This window comes from Syngnathus scovelli, chromosome 11 (assembly GCF_024217435.2).
Source record: "Syngnathus scovelli strain Florida chromosome 11, RoL_Ssco_1.2, whole genome shotgun sequence".
NCBI classification, from domain to species: domain Eukaryota; kingdom Metazoa; phylum Chordata; class Actinopteri; order Syngnathiformes; family Syngnathidae; genus Syngnathus; species Syngnathus scovelli.
This window is the reverse complement of record NC_090857.1, coordinates 11150457-11163590: the sequence shown is the minus strand read 5'-3', so window position 1 is coordinate 11163590 and position 13134 is coordinate 11150457. Positions and strand designations below refer to the sequence as shown.

Sequence of the window (13134 nt, the reverse complement as noted above, 5' to 3'; positions counted from 1 at the left end):
AGCAAATCTCTCCCGTGTTATCCTGGTGCGGGGCTCTATCTACTAAAAAAAGGAGGGAGGGGATGGAAGAGAGGGGGGCACTCAAGCCCACCCCCCTGAGCGCCACGGTACCGCATTGGCATCGGTGAAGGCACCTGAACGCACCTTCCACCCACCCCGAGCGCAAAAAAAAGGATATCATAAAGGGCCTGACTTACAAAGACACATTTGGGGGCTTGGTGCGTAAAGCTTTTACGCACGGAGACTGGAGCCAAAAAGACAGCTAGGAGGCGTCGCGTCGAGCATCAAGGAGGAGAGGACAGGAGAAGGAGAGGAAAGGAGAGGAGGGGGGCAGGATGCAGAAGCGGAGCGACGACGTCTGAAGGTGAAATGAACCTGAGGAGAAGCACACTGAGGAAGAAGTGGAGATAGCAACTAAAAAAATTAATAAACCGTCGGTGTCTTAATCAGAAGCTTTACCCACCTCACCCACCCACTCTCTTGTCTTGTGGATGCAACGAAGCGGACGCCGCCACCCAAAGTAGTCTCCTTTTTTTTATATATATATATATTGGATAAGGAGAGGAGGAAATAAGCGCAAATATGGCGACGTTAATCCGGAGCAAACTGTCCAATAAACTGTCCAACGCGGCAACGACCGTCACCAACAAATCCCAGGCCAAAGTCAGCGGCATGTTCGCCAGGATGGGCTTCCAGGCCGCCACCGATGAGGAGGCGCTGGGCTTCGCCGCCTGCGACGACTTGGACTACGACCACCGGCAGGGCATGCAGATGGACATCCTTGCCGCCGACGACAAGACGGCAGCGGTGGAAGGAGAAGGGGGGGAAGGTGGGGACGGTACCCTCGATGGGGACAGCCATTACCAGAGGGACGGCACCGGTCCGTCGCGCTCGTCCTCCAAGGACGGGGGTTCGAACGAACTGTCCGAGGCCAGACCCAAGATCACGGCTTGGGAAGCGGGATGGAACGTCACCAATGCTATCCAGGTACGAGCGCGCACCTCATCCGATTGCCGTTCATTTTATTATTAGGATACAATACTGCGTGAATGCAATGCGATGATTTCCTCCGCGCATATCGTCCACGAACACGCACTTTCTACTGTCCCATATCCTCCTATAATTAAATCCTAATGCTCTCTATATTAATTCATCGTTTTCCATGCGTTTAACACTGGATTTCAAATTGTTCGAATACATTCCGTGCGCAATGACGCGCATCCGTGGCGCACACAAGCGCGCGCGGTGGGGGGGGGGGGGGGGGGGGGGAGAGAAAGAAAAAGAGAAAGAGAAAAGTGGGCGTGAAGGAAGTGAATGCCCCCACCCACGCAGGAGTACGCCTTGCTCGCAGGCTCTGCGACAAAAAAATTGGTGGTTTCGAGGTTTTGACGTCACAGAGTCTCCTACGACTCATGGTGACGTCAGAGAGGGGGAGGGAAGACAGACGCGCTCAAAGCCAAGTGGAAATCCCACGCTACGTCAAAACGGGAAGGGAGGGGGGAAACGGGGGGGGGGTCACAAAGAACGTCACTTAGTATCACCAAAGCACTCAAGAGGGTGTAGCCCTCCACCAAGGGGGAATAAGCACAAGTGACAGGACGAACCACTTTCAGTGGGCTACTAATTGGACAGGAATATGACATTCTGATCTGACATATCATGCGTCAAAGTGTAGTCTGAATCAAAATTGCCATCAACTAGGTTGGATTATCAAAGTAAAGTTTGTGGCACATTTGGGTTTTGATGAAATGCATTCAGATTTGACAGAGATATGTAAACTAAAGAGATCAAATGCCAAAAAAACTCAAAGCGTGAAGCTGCAACCGCTACGTCAAGCTCCAGTCCTCAAGGACCACTGTCCCGCATGTTTTAGATGATTCCCTCCTCCCTCGAGGACCAGAGCATGAAAGCTGTGATTTAAAGGGATGTTGGAAAATCTACTTTTTTTGTGGAATGACCCAAATCACTGTGTGTGTTTTCGGCTCACAGGGGATGTTCGTCTTGGGTCTGCCCTACGCCATCTTGCACGGGGGCTACCTGGGCCTCTTCCTGATCATTTTCGCCGCGGTGGTGTGCTGTTACACGGGCAAGATCCTGATCTCGTGCCTGTACGAGGAGGACGAGGACGGTCGTCTGGTGCGCGTGCGCGACTCCTATGTGGACATTGCCAACGCTTGCTGCGCGCCGCGCTTTCCGGCACTGGGCGGCCATGTGGTCAACGTGGCGCAGATCATCGAGCTGGTGATGACGTGCATCCTGTACGTGGTGGTGAGCGGCAACCTGATGTACAACAGCTTCCCCAACATGCCCATCTCGCAGAAGTCGTGGGCCATCATTGCCACAGCGGCGCTGCTGCCGTGCGCCTTCCTCAAGAACCTGAAGGCCGTGTCCAAGTTCAGCCTGCTGTGCACGCTGGCGCATTTCGTCATCAATGTGCTGGTGATCGCCTACTGCCTGTCGCGGGCGCGGGTGTGGGCGTGGGACAAGGTCAAGTTCTACATTGACGTCAAGAAGTTCCCCATCTCCATTGGCATCATTGTGTTCAGCTACACGTCACAGATCTTCCTACCGTCTCTGGAGGGCAACATGCAGAAGCCTAGCGAGTTCCACTGCATGATGAACTGGACGCACATCGCCGCCTGCATCCTCAAGGGTCTCTTCGCCCTGGTGGCCTACCTGACGTGGGCCGACGCCACCAAGGAGGTGATCACGGACAACCTGCCGCCAGGCATCCGCGCCGTGGTCAACATCTTCCTGGTGGCCAAGGCGCTTCTCTCTTACCCGCTGCCCTTCTTCGCCGCCGTGGAGGTGTTGGAGAAGAGCTTCTTCCAGGAGGGCGGCCGAGCCTTCTTCCCTGACTGCTACGGGGGCGACGGACGCCTCAAATCGTGGGGCCTGAGCCTACGCTGCGGCCTGGTGGTCTTCACGCTGCTCATGGCCATCTACGTGCCGCACTTCGCGCTGCTCATGGGCCTGACAGGGAGCCTGACCGGCGCGGGGCTCTGCTTCCTGTTGCCCAGCCTCTTCCACCTCAAATTGCTCTGGAGGAAGCTGCAGTGGCACCAGGTCTTCTTCGACGTGGCCATCTTCGTCATTGGTGGTATATGCAGCATCTCCGGCTTCATCCACTCAATGGAAGGGCTTGTGGAGGCCTTCAAGTACAACATAGAGGAGTAGACTCCGCACCCTTTGGCCCGCCTCTTTCTCCTCCTCCTCTTGCTTCAGTTCATGCGTAAAAGCGCACACTCGCACCCATTCAGTCTTGCGCATCACGCCGCTATATGCCCTCCTGTCATGAGGCCTTGCATTAATATGGCAAAATATCAGACAACACAATAGTCAGATGCAAGTGTATCTAATAAATTGGCTGTGTAAATCCAAGAAGAAAAAATAGTTTTCTCCGTACTATGTTCGATTGATTCAAATGTTCATTTATTTAAAGCAAGATGCTCTGTCTGGGCCGCCGCCTTTTTCTCGCTTCAGTTCATGCGTCTTGCCTTAAAACAAATGTCAATCAATAAGCAGTCGTACCTGATATACCGGCAGCGTTATAAAACGCAAATACTTCTTACCATCAATTTTGCTTGAGTGATGCTATTAAATACCATTTTCTTTGAGGCAAGGTACAATAAGATGACTCATCTGGGACTCTTCTTCTAAATTAAATTCATGCGTAAAAGGCGCACGCTCCAAACCATAATGTCTTGCGCGCAACGCAGCTATGGCCCTCTCGTAGTGCACGAGGCCTTGCGAAAATAAATCCAGTATGCATACGTCTAATGTGTGCCTAATTGGCATTGTACGTCTATGAAAACGGACAATAGTCTTCTTCCCCTTAATCTGCTTGATTGACACCCGTATTAAAATGCTAATTTCTTTAAGGCCCGATGCAATAAGGGTTATCATCCACAGACAAAAATGTTCAAACACGACGGCAATAACCAGCAGTAGAAACATAATACAGCTCTGGAAAGCAAATAGAAGACCACTACAAAAAAAAATTTTAAAAAAATCAGTTTGTCCTATTTTCCCCATTTACAGTGAGTACAAAAAATATTTTCTTTTGTTTAAAGACTCCCAGATTTCAAATATAAACGTCATCATTTGGAGCATTTTTAAAAATGGTCAGAATATCTGATTTATGTATGTATGTATGTATTTATTTATTATTTTATTTTTTTATTTATTTATCTTCCAGAGTTGTAGCCTATAATAAATAAAAATATGGTAGGAGATTGGACCTAACAAGCAGCTATTCAAACTATGCATTGAATGTATATTTGGTGTGCGCGGGTGCACACACGCACACGCGCGCGCACACACGCACACTCGCACGCACGTACACAAGAAATACAACTTGGAAGGGGATATTTAAATTATTATAACAATAATAATAAAGTAGTTAATTGGATAAATTAGCACATTTTATTTATACCTTTGATTGGCAGCTCCGAAATCTAAAGCCTCTCCCGCTGCACATACAAAAAAAAAAAAATGCTGTTTGTCATCACATTCCAAACACGTGGCCTGTTATCATATGAAATGATGAATTCGGTGTATGGCAATTCTAACTTAACAAAAGAAAGAGAGAAAGAAAGCAAAATGTGCATACGGACATTTTTCATTCTGTGCAATCAAATGGGGTCCTGTGGAAATGTTATTTAAAAAAAAGAGAAAAAAATAACAAGCGTACGTGTAGTGTTTATTATTCTTATTGTGGTTTCAAAACAGATGGAATGTATATCAAAGTCGTTATCATATATCGTGGAAATTAATATCAAAGAATAACAGATTAAAAGAAGTGAAATTATTGTAAAGAATAATGTGTGGTCTCATGTAACGCTAAAACGGTCAGAACATGTATTTTTTTTCTCAGTAATAAACAGAAAATGATGTTGAAAGTAGTTGCACTCTTTTTTCACGTAAATGTATTCCTTTTGGGGCGTGGGGGTGCATAAATTAGACAATTTTTTTAATAAAATCCAAATAATTCCATGAGGATATACCCGACTTGGATGTAAAATGTTTATAGATTTTACATCCAATATAGACTATATCTATAGACTGTTATGGGAAGGAAAAAACGGTCAAAACGAAACTAATCTTTAAAGAAAACGCACGTAATTTAGCGAATACCTTATCTTCCAAAAAAATAGGCCAACGTAAAAACCAATTGCAATTGTTTAAAAAAAAAAAAAGTCGAAGTATAAAAGGATGAATGTGAATGCCTGTTCTTGCTTTTTCGACCAGTAGATTGAACAAATTACATGTTTACTCACTTCATATTGTGGCTCAAACATCACACACAGACACACACACACACACCCACACACACACATATATACATTCTGTGAACGCCAGCGCGTCAAGCAGTCGAGATGGAAACAGTTCAAGCACGAGCTGCTGATTGGTTTAGAACACACAGCGTTCAGCTATAATAGGAGGGAAGAAAGCTCCGCCTTGGGCGTCAGAGCGAATTTCTGAAGACACCCAATTTTCTTTCCCCGGGGGGGCACTAAAAATTGCACAAATTTCCAAAGACTGGTCTTGGCCTCCCCAAAACAGAACGTTTATAGGGTTTTTGTTTGGGCTGACGTGGGTAGAACTACTGAACACCCTATCACGTAAACAAAAATACCAAATAAAGAACATGATTCAGTGGAAGCCTTTTCTCCACTGGGCCGTGCTATAAATAAATAAAAGCAGATTTTGCGCTCGGAGCATACACAAGACCGTCTGCTCTTACCTGTTAATGCCCGGTGTTGATTGCAGCGGCGTCTGCACGGTCATGATTCACATGTGGAGGCTGGGGTGCATTTAGCCATACTTAATGGGGGGAAAAAACAATTAGCCTCCCTGTTAACAAAGCAGCAGAAGCGGTAAATAATGTTCATTAATGTAAAACCTGTCCATACATGTCCGGTCTCCGAGAACCCTGATCCAATCTGGTTTGGACGTGTAGGAGTAGGGACAAACCTAAACTATTAATTTCTCAACAACAAAATGCCCCAAGGTCATGCAAAACGAGAGCAAATCGATACAGCAAATTATATGGGTTCAACACTTTTATTGGCGCTTCAAAAAGAATTTAAGAACAAAGACCATGGAAGAAACCCCCCCCATATGAGCGATAGTGGTGCACTGGCGGCCCCTGCTGTCCAAAACAGCACACCCAACAAACGTCAAAAGGTTGCTAGGCTAAAGGCAAAGTGCAAGAGGATTTTATCTTATTTACATTTCAAGTCAATAAAATTCAATTATTAGAAGAGAGAAATATTTACAAGAAGGGAAACCAGAAGAAAGGCGCGGCTCAAGTTGCCTGTACTTAAAACGGCCAGCATGAAATGATTTATTTCCATCAGTGGCTGAGCTCTTCCATGCCGTGGGCGCTGGGCTTCTTGGTGGAGTTTTGGACCACCCAGGGGTGAGACAGAACCCCTTTTATGGGCAGTCTATATGCAGGATTGTGCTTCAGCAGGCGAGAAATCAAATCTTTGGCCAGTTCGCTGACGCTGGATTGCGACGGGTACGAGTACTCAACCTGCACCGGGAAACAAGAGATGGCAAAAGATAAAAATGCCACAGGTTAAATAACACACACATAAAACAAATATGGACCTGCCTTATCCCTTATCGACCGCAACCTACAGACGTCTTACGTACCCTGGATATCCTGCGATACGTGTCCTTGTAAGATTGGGTTTCAAATGGTGGTTTCCCGACCAGGAACTCATAGCAAAGCACGCCGAGACTCCACAGATCCACCTTTTCGTCGTGGGTCTTCCCTTCGATCATTTCGGGAGGCAAATAATCCAGTGTTCCGCATAAAGTAGACCTCCTGCACAAGGAAGGACGGGAGATGTGTGTGTGTCAGTCATAGGGCACCGTCACTCACGAAGATATGGACGAAGGAGCACCTGGACGAGGGTGTGTGGACGGACCAACCGAAGTCGGCGATCTTCAGCTCCCCGTTGGTGCCCAGCAGGAGATTCTCGGGCTTAATGTCCCTGTGGATCACCTTCCTCGAATGGCAGTAGTCCAGGGCATCTGCCAGCTCCATGATGTACTAGAATGGCACAGTGATCATAGCTAGTGAAACATGCAAGGCTGTCTTGGATGCTAAAATAAAATAAAACTTACCGTAGCACTGCGATCTTCGGGGAAAAATCCACAGCGCTGCAACTCACCGAAGAGCTCGCCCTTGGGGGCATATTCGAGTATGAGGTACACACGGGAAACGTCATGGAAATAGCCGAAGAGGCGTAGGATGTTGGGGTGCCTGCGCAGAAGCATTTGTATAGTGAGTGCATGACAGATACATTCCAGCAATAAGATATTGAAAGCGCATATATATTTTTTCTAAAGTAGTTTCCACCTCCCACGCGTGTTGAACATTTTAATCATCATCTTAAACTTCACCTTTAATCCACTACGCGAGGCTATTTTTTATTTTTCTCTCACCTGAGATGAGACTGGATCTCCACCTCTCTCCTCAGCTGGTGCTCCACGCCCGCCTTTTCCAGCTGCTTTTTGAAGAGCACCTTCAGGGCCAGGATGAATTTGGTCTGGCGCTCTCTGGCAAGGTAGACGTTGCCAAACTTGCCCTTTCCCAGTGGCCGGCCGATTTCAAAGCTGTCCAGACTCCAACGCTTCCTGCGCCGCCCCAAAACCAAACATGTCTCAACATACAACAATAAATAAACATGGCGTGTTAATGCAAAAAGATGTACTTGGATGACGATGTGTCTGCAGAATCTTTCTTGGCTGGTTCCTCTGACAAAACAAAATGTAGATATTATGGCAATAATAACCTACTCTAGCTAATGGATACATTTGACATGTGCGTACTTTGTGGCATCTCAGGTTTTGCAGCTTCCGTGGCAGTGGCTTCAACAGCAGGTTTTGTCATCCCCAGGTTCACTTTAGGCTCATTCATCATAGGCTGGCTCCGCCGGACAGGAGCTTTGGGCTGCGGATTTGCCGTTGCCGGTTTGACATTCTGATTGTCGGGTTGTACAGGCTTGGTGGAACTGAGGAGGTGATGCGCAGACTTGCTGTGTTTTAACGGGTGCACAAAGCGCTGAGGCCCATTGGACACTGTCAGAATGCGTTGCGGTTGCTGGGATGGGACTACGAGACGTTTTGAGGCCATATGGGACATTTGGGACACGGGGATACGCATTGGTCCATTCTCAGCTCGCTGGAATGAAAGGAAAACACAATGAATCATCAATAAGAAAAATGTCTTGAGATATCCCTTCCAATTAACCATATTCTATTTTCTATGAGCCATTTTATGATTTTTTTTCCTCAGCAAATCACTCTCATGCTTCCCAATAAAGTTTCGGAATCGCTTCAGGTTTCTTCCAAGGACCTACAAAAATCTGTTTGCCTTGGCCCTCACCATATATCACTAACTTGACCCCTGCTTGCATGAAAAATCAAAAACAAAAAATGCCCAACCACTACTGGAAAGAGCGACATTCATTGATCATAGGTTGAAAGGGGGAAGAGTAGGAATGTGCATCTGATTTTTTATGTCAATGGATCACCATTTCAGACACTCGGTGACAACAGAACATGACAAACCAAGCCTGGAAACAATAGAATTACAATGCTTGCCTCAAGTCCTGAGAGCCCCAAATGTGGACAGGCCAGTTTGATGTAAATCTGATCCCAAAAAGGCCCTTAAATCACTAGAGATTATTTTGGTGGTGTAAATTTAAGTGCTGTAACTGTAGTTGAGACCATGTAAATGTGTTGCGGCCACTTACCTTAATGTCAGTTCTTTCAGTCTTCAGATTGTTTTGTAGTTTGAGCCTGGTATCTGTCTCCATGGTCTGATAGAGGGAACAATCAATATTGTAATATAAAATGATAATGGGCGTCTATTTTGCACATTGTGAACATCGTCGTTTAAAGAAGAGCGACTTCCAGCTAGCCTTAGGCGAATAACAACGCGCGACACAATTACAATAAAGAAAGCTTTTACAGTCACAATGGAGAAATTTGTAAGACTGGCTTTCGCGAATGCGAAATGTAAGCATTTTAAAGTTAACTTATAGTCAAACTTACCAAAAAGTGTGAAATTTTACGGCGATGGTAGGCAACGTTAACCTAGCTAACGTTACAGTAAAGTGCCCCTGCAGCAAATGTAAGGGTACAAGCGACAAAGTCACAGAAATTGACTTTATTTCCAACGTTTCGAAACCTAGGACAGTATTAGCACTCGTCCATAATAATACTAATCTTTTTTTTTTTCTCCTAAAAAGTACAATCTGGAGTCAGGAACGACGATGGCCGCAAAGGTAGCCCCCAGTCGTTTGTTTAATTTCAAAAGTCCCTCGCTTCCGAACCTTTAAGCTTGGAATGCATTGCTATTGGCTGAGAGAATAAACTGTTCGCCCACCCATTGGCTGACAAAGATTATAAACGTGACGTCATAAAAAGGAGCGGAGGGCACGGGAAAAAAATAAAGACCTACAGCTACTTGGTGCAGGAAAAAAAATGACGTGGAGTCAATATGATGACATTAGGGTCACGATTAAGATATACTGTTAACAGATTGTGGGTATGTGGCGCAAAACAACACTACGCGAGCGACAGTACGTCAATCTCGCGATACACCGAAATCACGTAGTTTCGAGCTGTCGCTTGGCGCCAGCCGCGCATGCGCGACGCCGACATTACGCGGGGGTTGAATCAAGTAATGGTAGCGTTGCAAAAAACAATATCGCGCCTTAATTGTTGTCGAAAACGACGGTTATCGCTCTTACGGACCTCATAGTATATTTTAGAAGCAAAGTGTATTCAGAAGTTTGTATAAAGCGGTCTGTGGAAGCCCCTCTCAGGACACAGCTATAGAGAGAGAGCGAGGCCGCCATGAAGCTGACGGACAATGTGCTGCGGAGCTTCAGGGTGGCAAAGGTTTTCCGGGAGAACACTGACAAGATCAACTGCTTCGACTTCAGCTCCAATGGAGAGTCGATCATATCGAGCAGTGATGACGATTCGCTCGTGTTGTACGACTGTCAGGAGGGGAAGTAAGTAAGACTGGGTGTTTTGGTAGCTGACGTGCTAAAGCTAGTTAGCAGTAACTGGCGAGGTTGGTCATAGTATTTTTTTTTTTTTTTTTAATCAACCAACGAGTTATTGTAGTTATTGAATGATACTGGTTATCTCTTATGCCACACATTGTGAAGCTCTGGTTCGAATCCCTTCTTTGATTGAGTCAAATGGGATTGTTTACGATCAGCCCAGTGTGTCATCTTTTTGTTGTCTTTTGCTTTGTCATTTTTTACATAATGTACAGAACATTGTGTGGAGTTGTGATTGTCTTTAAGTGCTTAATCTTTAGGTCTCTCACCCTAATTGAACTGTTGCAGCCTCTAGTTCGCCCTTAACCATTCCATTATAATAATCTTTCTAAAATGTGTTTCCAGACCCAAGAGGACTCTCTACAGTAAAAAGTATGGAGTGGATTTGATCAGGTACACACATGCAGCCAACACAGTGGTCTACAGTTCCAACAAAATCGATGGTATGTTGAAGCCAAATGTCTTTAGTGTTTTTTTCTTTCTTATCATGAAGTGTTGCTTATAAATCAGACATGCTAATGGTGAACATATACCATATATCCTCATAAATGACAGCCACCTCTTTAATAAATGGAAACATGAAGGCCATTCAAACGTATCATCTGGTAGCTGCAATTTGTGGAAGGTAAATGTAAGAGTGTGTGTTTTTGTGTCTCCAGGATGCTCGCCACAAGATTGTTCGCTCTGGTCTGAGGTAGTTGTTTGTACAGTTTTTGGGCCTATGATTGTGCCCCACACTGGAGCTAACTGTACAAATGACTGCCTTGCCCATGTCCGAGCGCACTCATCACCACTGCTCAAGTCTGATTTTGTTTTTAAATGTGTCATGGATGATGTAATGACCTATGTCACCAATGTTTTTCCATTTTCATCCCCAAAGATACAATCAGATACTTGTCCCTTCACGACAATAAATACATCCGCTATTTCCCAGGCCACAATAAAAGGTGGGAACCGATAGTCGTGTCTTTTTTTTTTTCTCTCCCCTCCTTCCTTTCGGGCACATTGACTTAATCCACTTGACTGTTGTGTTCAGAGTGACTTCGCTGTCAATGTCTCCCGTGGATGACACCTTCATTTCCGGATCCTTGGATAAAACCATAAGACTGTGGGATCTGCGCTCACCTAACTGCCAGGTAATCCAGATGTGTTGTGCATATTGTTTTGGGAAAAATGTCAAACATTTCCCATAGGGCTGCACTAATTAAAATGGCACAACTGTTGCTTGCTTTTAAAAGTCACCTTTTTCTATTGTGTACCCTTTAAAGTACCGTCTCACCCACCTGTCATCACATGCAGGGTCTTATGCACCTTCAAGGGAAGCCGGTATGCTCGTTCGATCCGGAGGGCCTCATTTTTGCAGCAGGCATCAATTCAGAAATGGTGAAGCTTTACGATCTGCGGTCATTTGACAAGGTGAGCACACGAGAATGCGGCGACGTCGGGCAGCTTCACACTGGACCTTTACCCTTGGTTGGCAGGGTCCTTTTGCGACCTTCAAGCTGCAGTATGACAGGACGTGCGAGTGGACAGGACTCAAGTTCAGCAACGACGGGAAACTCATTCTCCTCTCCACCAACGGCGGCGCTCTCCGTATCCTCGATGCGTTTAAAGGGGCCGTGCTGCATTCCTTCGGGGTGAGATGGATGAAAACAAGCTGTCAGAGAGCCACTGGTGGAACAATTCCAATCAGTTCATTATTGTGGTTGTACTTTACAGACTCTGCAGTGATCAGCGTCACTAAGTGTTGTGTTTCTCTACCTGCAGGGATACAACAACAATAAAGGGGTCACTCTGGAAGCCTCGTTTACACCCGACTCTCAGTTCGTCGTCATCGGTAAGTTAAACTGTGCAGCCCCTTCCACACAGAAATCCTGCAAAAATGATGCATGAGAGCGTAATTGATGACAGCATTCAAATTGAATAAAAACACACAGTGCCAACATTTGCTCATTGTAATATTTTTCAAAGCTTTTCATCATTTGCCTACTCCTACTTGCAGTTTAGGTGTTGTTTCTGGCTGGGCTCGTATTTGAAATAGTTTGTAACGCAGGTTCTGAGGACGGCAAGATCCACGTGTGGAACGCCGAGAGCGGCTTGAAGGTGGCTGTGCTAGACGGAAAGCACACGGGGCCCATCACATGCCTCCAGTTCAACCCCAAATTCATGACGTTCGCCAGCGCCTGCTCCAACATGGTGAGCGAGAGCCACGCCATCGTATGTGTTGTGGAACTTTAACAACGCATCGCAGAAGCAATACTAGTTTGTTTGTTCTCAACAGACTGGAGGCAAAACGATTAACTGTGATGTGCACCTTTGGGGCAAATTTCATAACACGTTTTGAATGCTCGTAAAATACAAATGCACACAAATGTGTCTTTTTGAATTATATACGCTTGTCTTTTTAGGCGTTCTGGCTTCCTACCATTGACGACTGAAGTATGCGGCCAACAGGGGGCGGCATCTCATCCTGTCTTTGTGATCCAATAACTTGTAAATATGTTGTGTGCAGAAGTAGAATGTGTCCATTTTTATTATGTATATTTTTTATTTTATATTAAAAAACTTATCTTGGTGATTCTTGGGTGTTTGTTTACTTTTTCTTAATATTTTCTACACTTCTGCTGCTCAATTTTAACATTTCATGACTGGCGGCAGATGATGGGGTATGATATAATTCACAATTATTATTATTTTTTTACAATTTTGGTAACCAAAACACAACAAAATGACATTTTTGTAGAAAGAATTAGTGGTATTTACTGTTGGCTTCCCTTCTTTTGCCTCCAGCTAACACAGTGATGTCATCAACATCGGCCATAAAGCTGTTGCTAAAGTCATATTCATGTTTATCTGACAATAACTAAAAACAACAAATTTTAACAAGAATCCTTTTCCTTGAGTCAACCATTATAAATTATAATGACCTGGATGACTGACTGACTAGACAGAAATGAAGAAAAAAACAATCGTGAACATTGGTAATTATGTAAGCAATTATACATCCCAATGTTTATAAATTTGGTTAAAAAACACT

At 45.2% G+C, this 13134-nt stretch overlaps 3 protein-coding genes across 5 annotated transcripts; 2 read left to right on the top strand and 1 right to left on the bottom strand.

Annotated features, from left to right (window-relative positions):
• Nucleotides 1-91: 91 nt before the first annotated feature.
• Nucleotides 92-4901, top strand: slc32a1 (solute carrier family 32 member 1). The gene is made up of 2 exons (XM_049734659.2): nucleotides 92-987; nucleotides 1990-4901. The coding sequence occupies exons 1-2, from the start codon at nucleotides 583-585 to the stop codon at nucleotides 3175-3177; spliced, it is 1593 nt and encodes a 530-aa protein (XP_049590616.1). The 5' UTR covers nucleotides 92-582; the 3' UTR covers nucleotides 3178-4901.
• A 1146-nt stretch (nucleotides 4902-6047) lies between these two features.
• On the bottom strand, nucleotides 6048-11519 carry aurka (aurora kinase A). Of its 3 annotated transcripts, none has more exons than XM_049734662.1 (9): nucleotides 11381-11519; nucleotides 8775-8840; nucleotides 7849-8200; nucleotides 7731-7773; nucleotides 7462-7653; nucleotides 7141-7279; nucleotides 6918-7066; nucleotides 6664-6838; nucleotides 6048-6541 (listed from the first exon to the last, which is right to left on the bottom strand). In XM_049734662.1, exons 2-9 carry the CDS (start codon nucleotides 8835-8837, stop codon nucleotides 6359-6361), a joined length of 1296 nt encoding a protein of 431 aa, XP_049590619.1. In that variant the 5' UTR covers nucleotides 8838-8840; nucleotides 11381-11519; the 3' UTR covers nucleotides 6048-6358. The 3 variants fall into 3 exon arrangements, with proteins under 3 accessions (XP_049590619.1, XP_049590617.1, XP_049590618.1); XM_049734660.2 differs by lacking the exon at nucleotides 11381-11519 and adding an exon at nucleotides 9076-9347; XM_049734661.2 differs by lacking the exon at nucleotides 11381-11519 and adding an exon at nucleotides 9080-9347 and having other exon boundaries at nucleotides 8775-8841.
• wdr82 (WD repeat domain 82) lies at nucleotides 9654-12675 on the top strand. The gene is made up of 9 exons (XM_049734666.2): nucleotides 9654-10043; nucleotides 10443-10540; nucleotides 10978-11044; nucleotides 11134-11233; nucleotides 11397-11513; nucleotides 11579-11734; nucleotides 11865-11934; nucleotides 12151-12293; nucleotides 12506-12675. Exons 1-9 carry the CDS (start codon nucleotides 9883-9885, stop codon nucleotides 12533-12535), a joined length of 942 nt encoding a protein of 313 aa, XP_049590623.1. The 5' UTR covers nucleotides 9654-9882; the 3' UTR covers nucleotides 12536-12675.
• The last annotated feature ends 459 nt before the right edge of the window (nucleotides 12676-13134 follow it).

What these genes read in the sequence shown, in the direction of transcription:
- slc32a1 (XM_049734659.2), top strand. Translation starts at nt 583, where the DNA reads ATGGCGACGTTAATCCGGAGCAAACTGTCCAATAAACTGTCCAACGCG. An exon ending in ACGTCACCAATGCTATCCAG is followed by an intron (nt 988 to 1,989) that starts GTACGAGCGCGC and finishes TTCGGCTCACAG; the next exon opens with GGGATGTTCGTCTTGGGTCT.
- aurka (XM_049734662.1), bottom strand. Translation starts at nt 8,837, where the DNA reads ATGGAGACAGATACCAGGCTCAAACTACAAAACAATCTGAAGACTGAA. An exon ending in GTCCACACACCCTCGTCCAG is followed by an intron (nt 6,839 to 6,917) that starts GTGCTCCTTCGT and finishes TTCCTTGTGCAG; the next exon opens with GAGGTCTACTTTATGCGGAA. An exon ending in CGTATCGCAGGATATCCAGG is followed by an intron (nt 6,542 to 6,663) that starts GTACGTAAGACG and finishes TTCCCGGTGCAG; the next exon opens with GTTGAGTACTCGTACCCGTC.
- wdr82 (XM_049734666.2), top strand. Translation starts at nt 9,883, where the DNA reads ATGAAGCTGACGGACAATGTGCTGCGGAGCTTCAGGGTGGCAAAGGTT. An exon ending in TACGACTGTCAGGAGGGGAA is followed by an intron (nt 10,044 to 10,442) that starts GTAAGTAAGACT and finishes ATGTGTTTCCAG; the next exon opens with ACCCAAGAGGACTCTCTACA. An exon ending in ATCTGCGGTCATTTGACAAG is followed by an intron (nt 11,514 to 11,578) that starts GTGAGCACACGA and finishes CTTGGTTGGCAG; the next exon opens with GGTCCTTTTGCGACCTTCAA.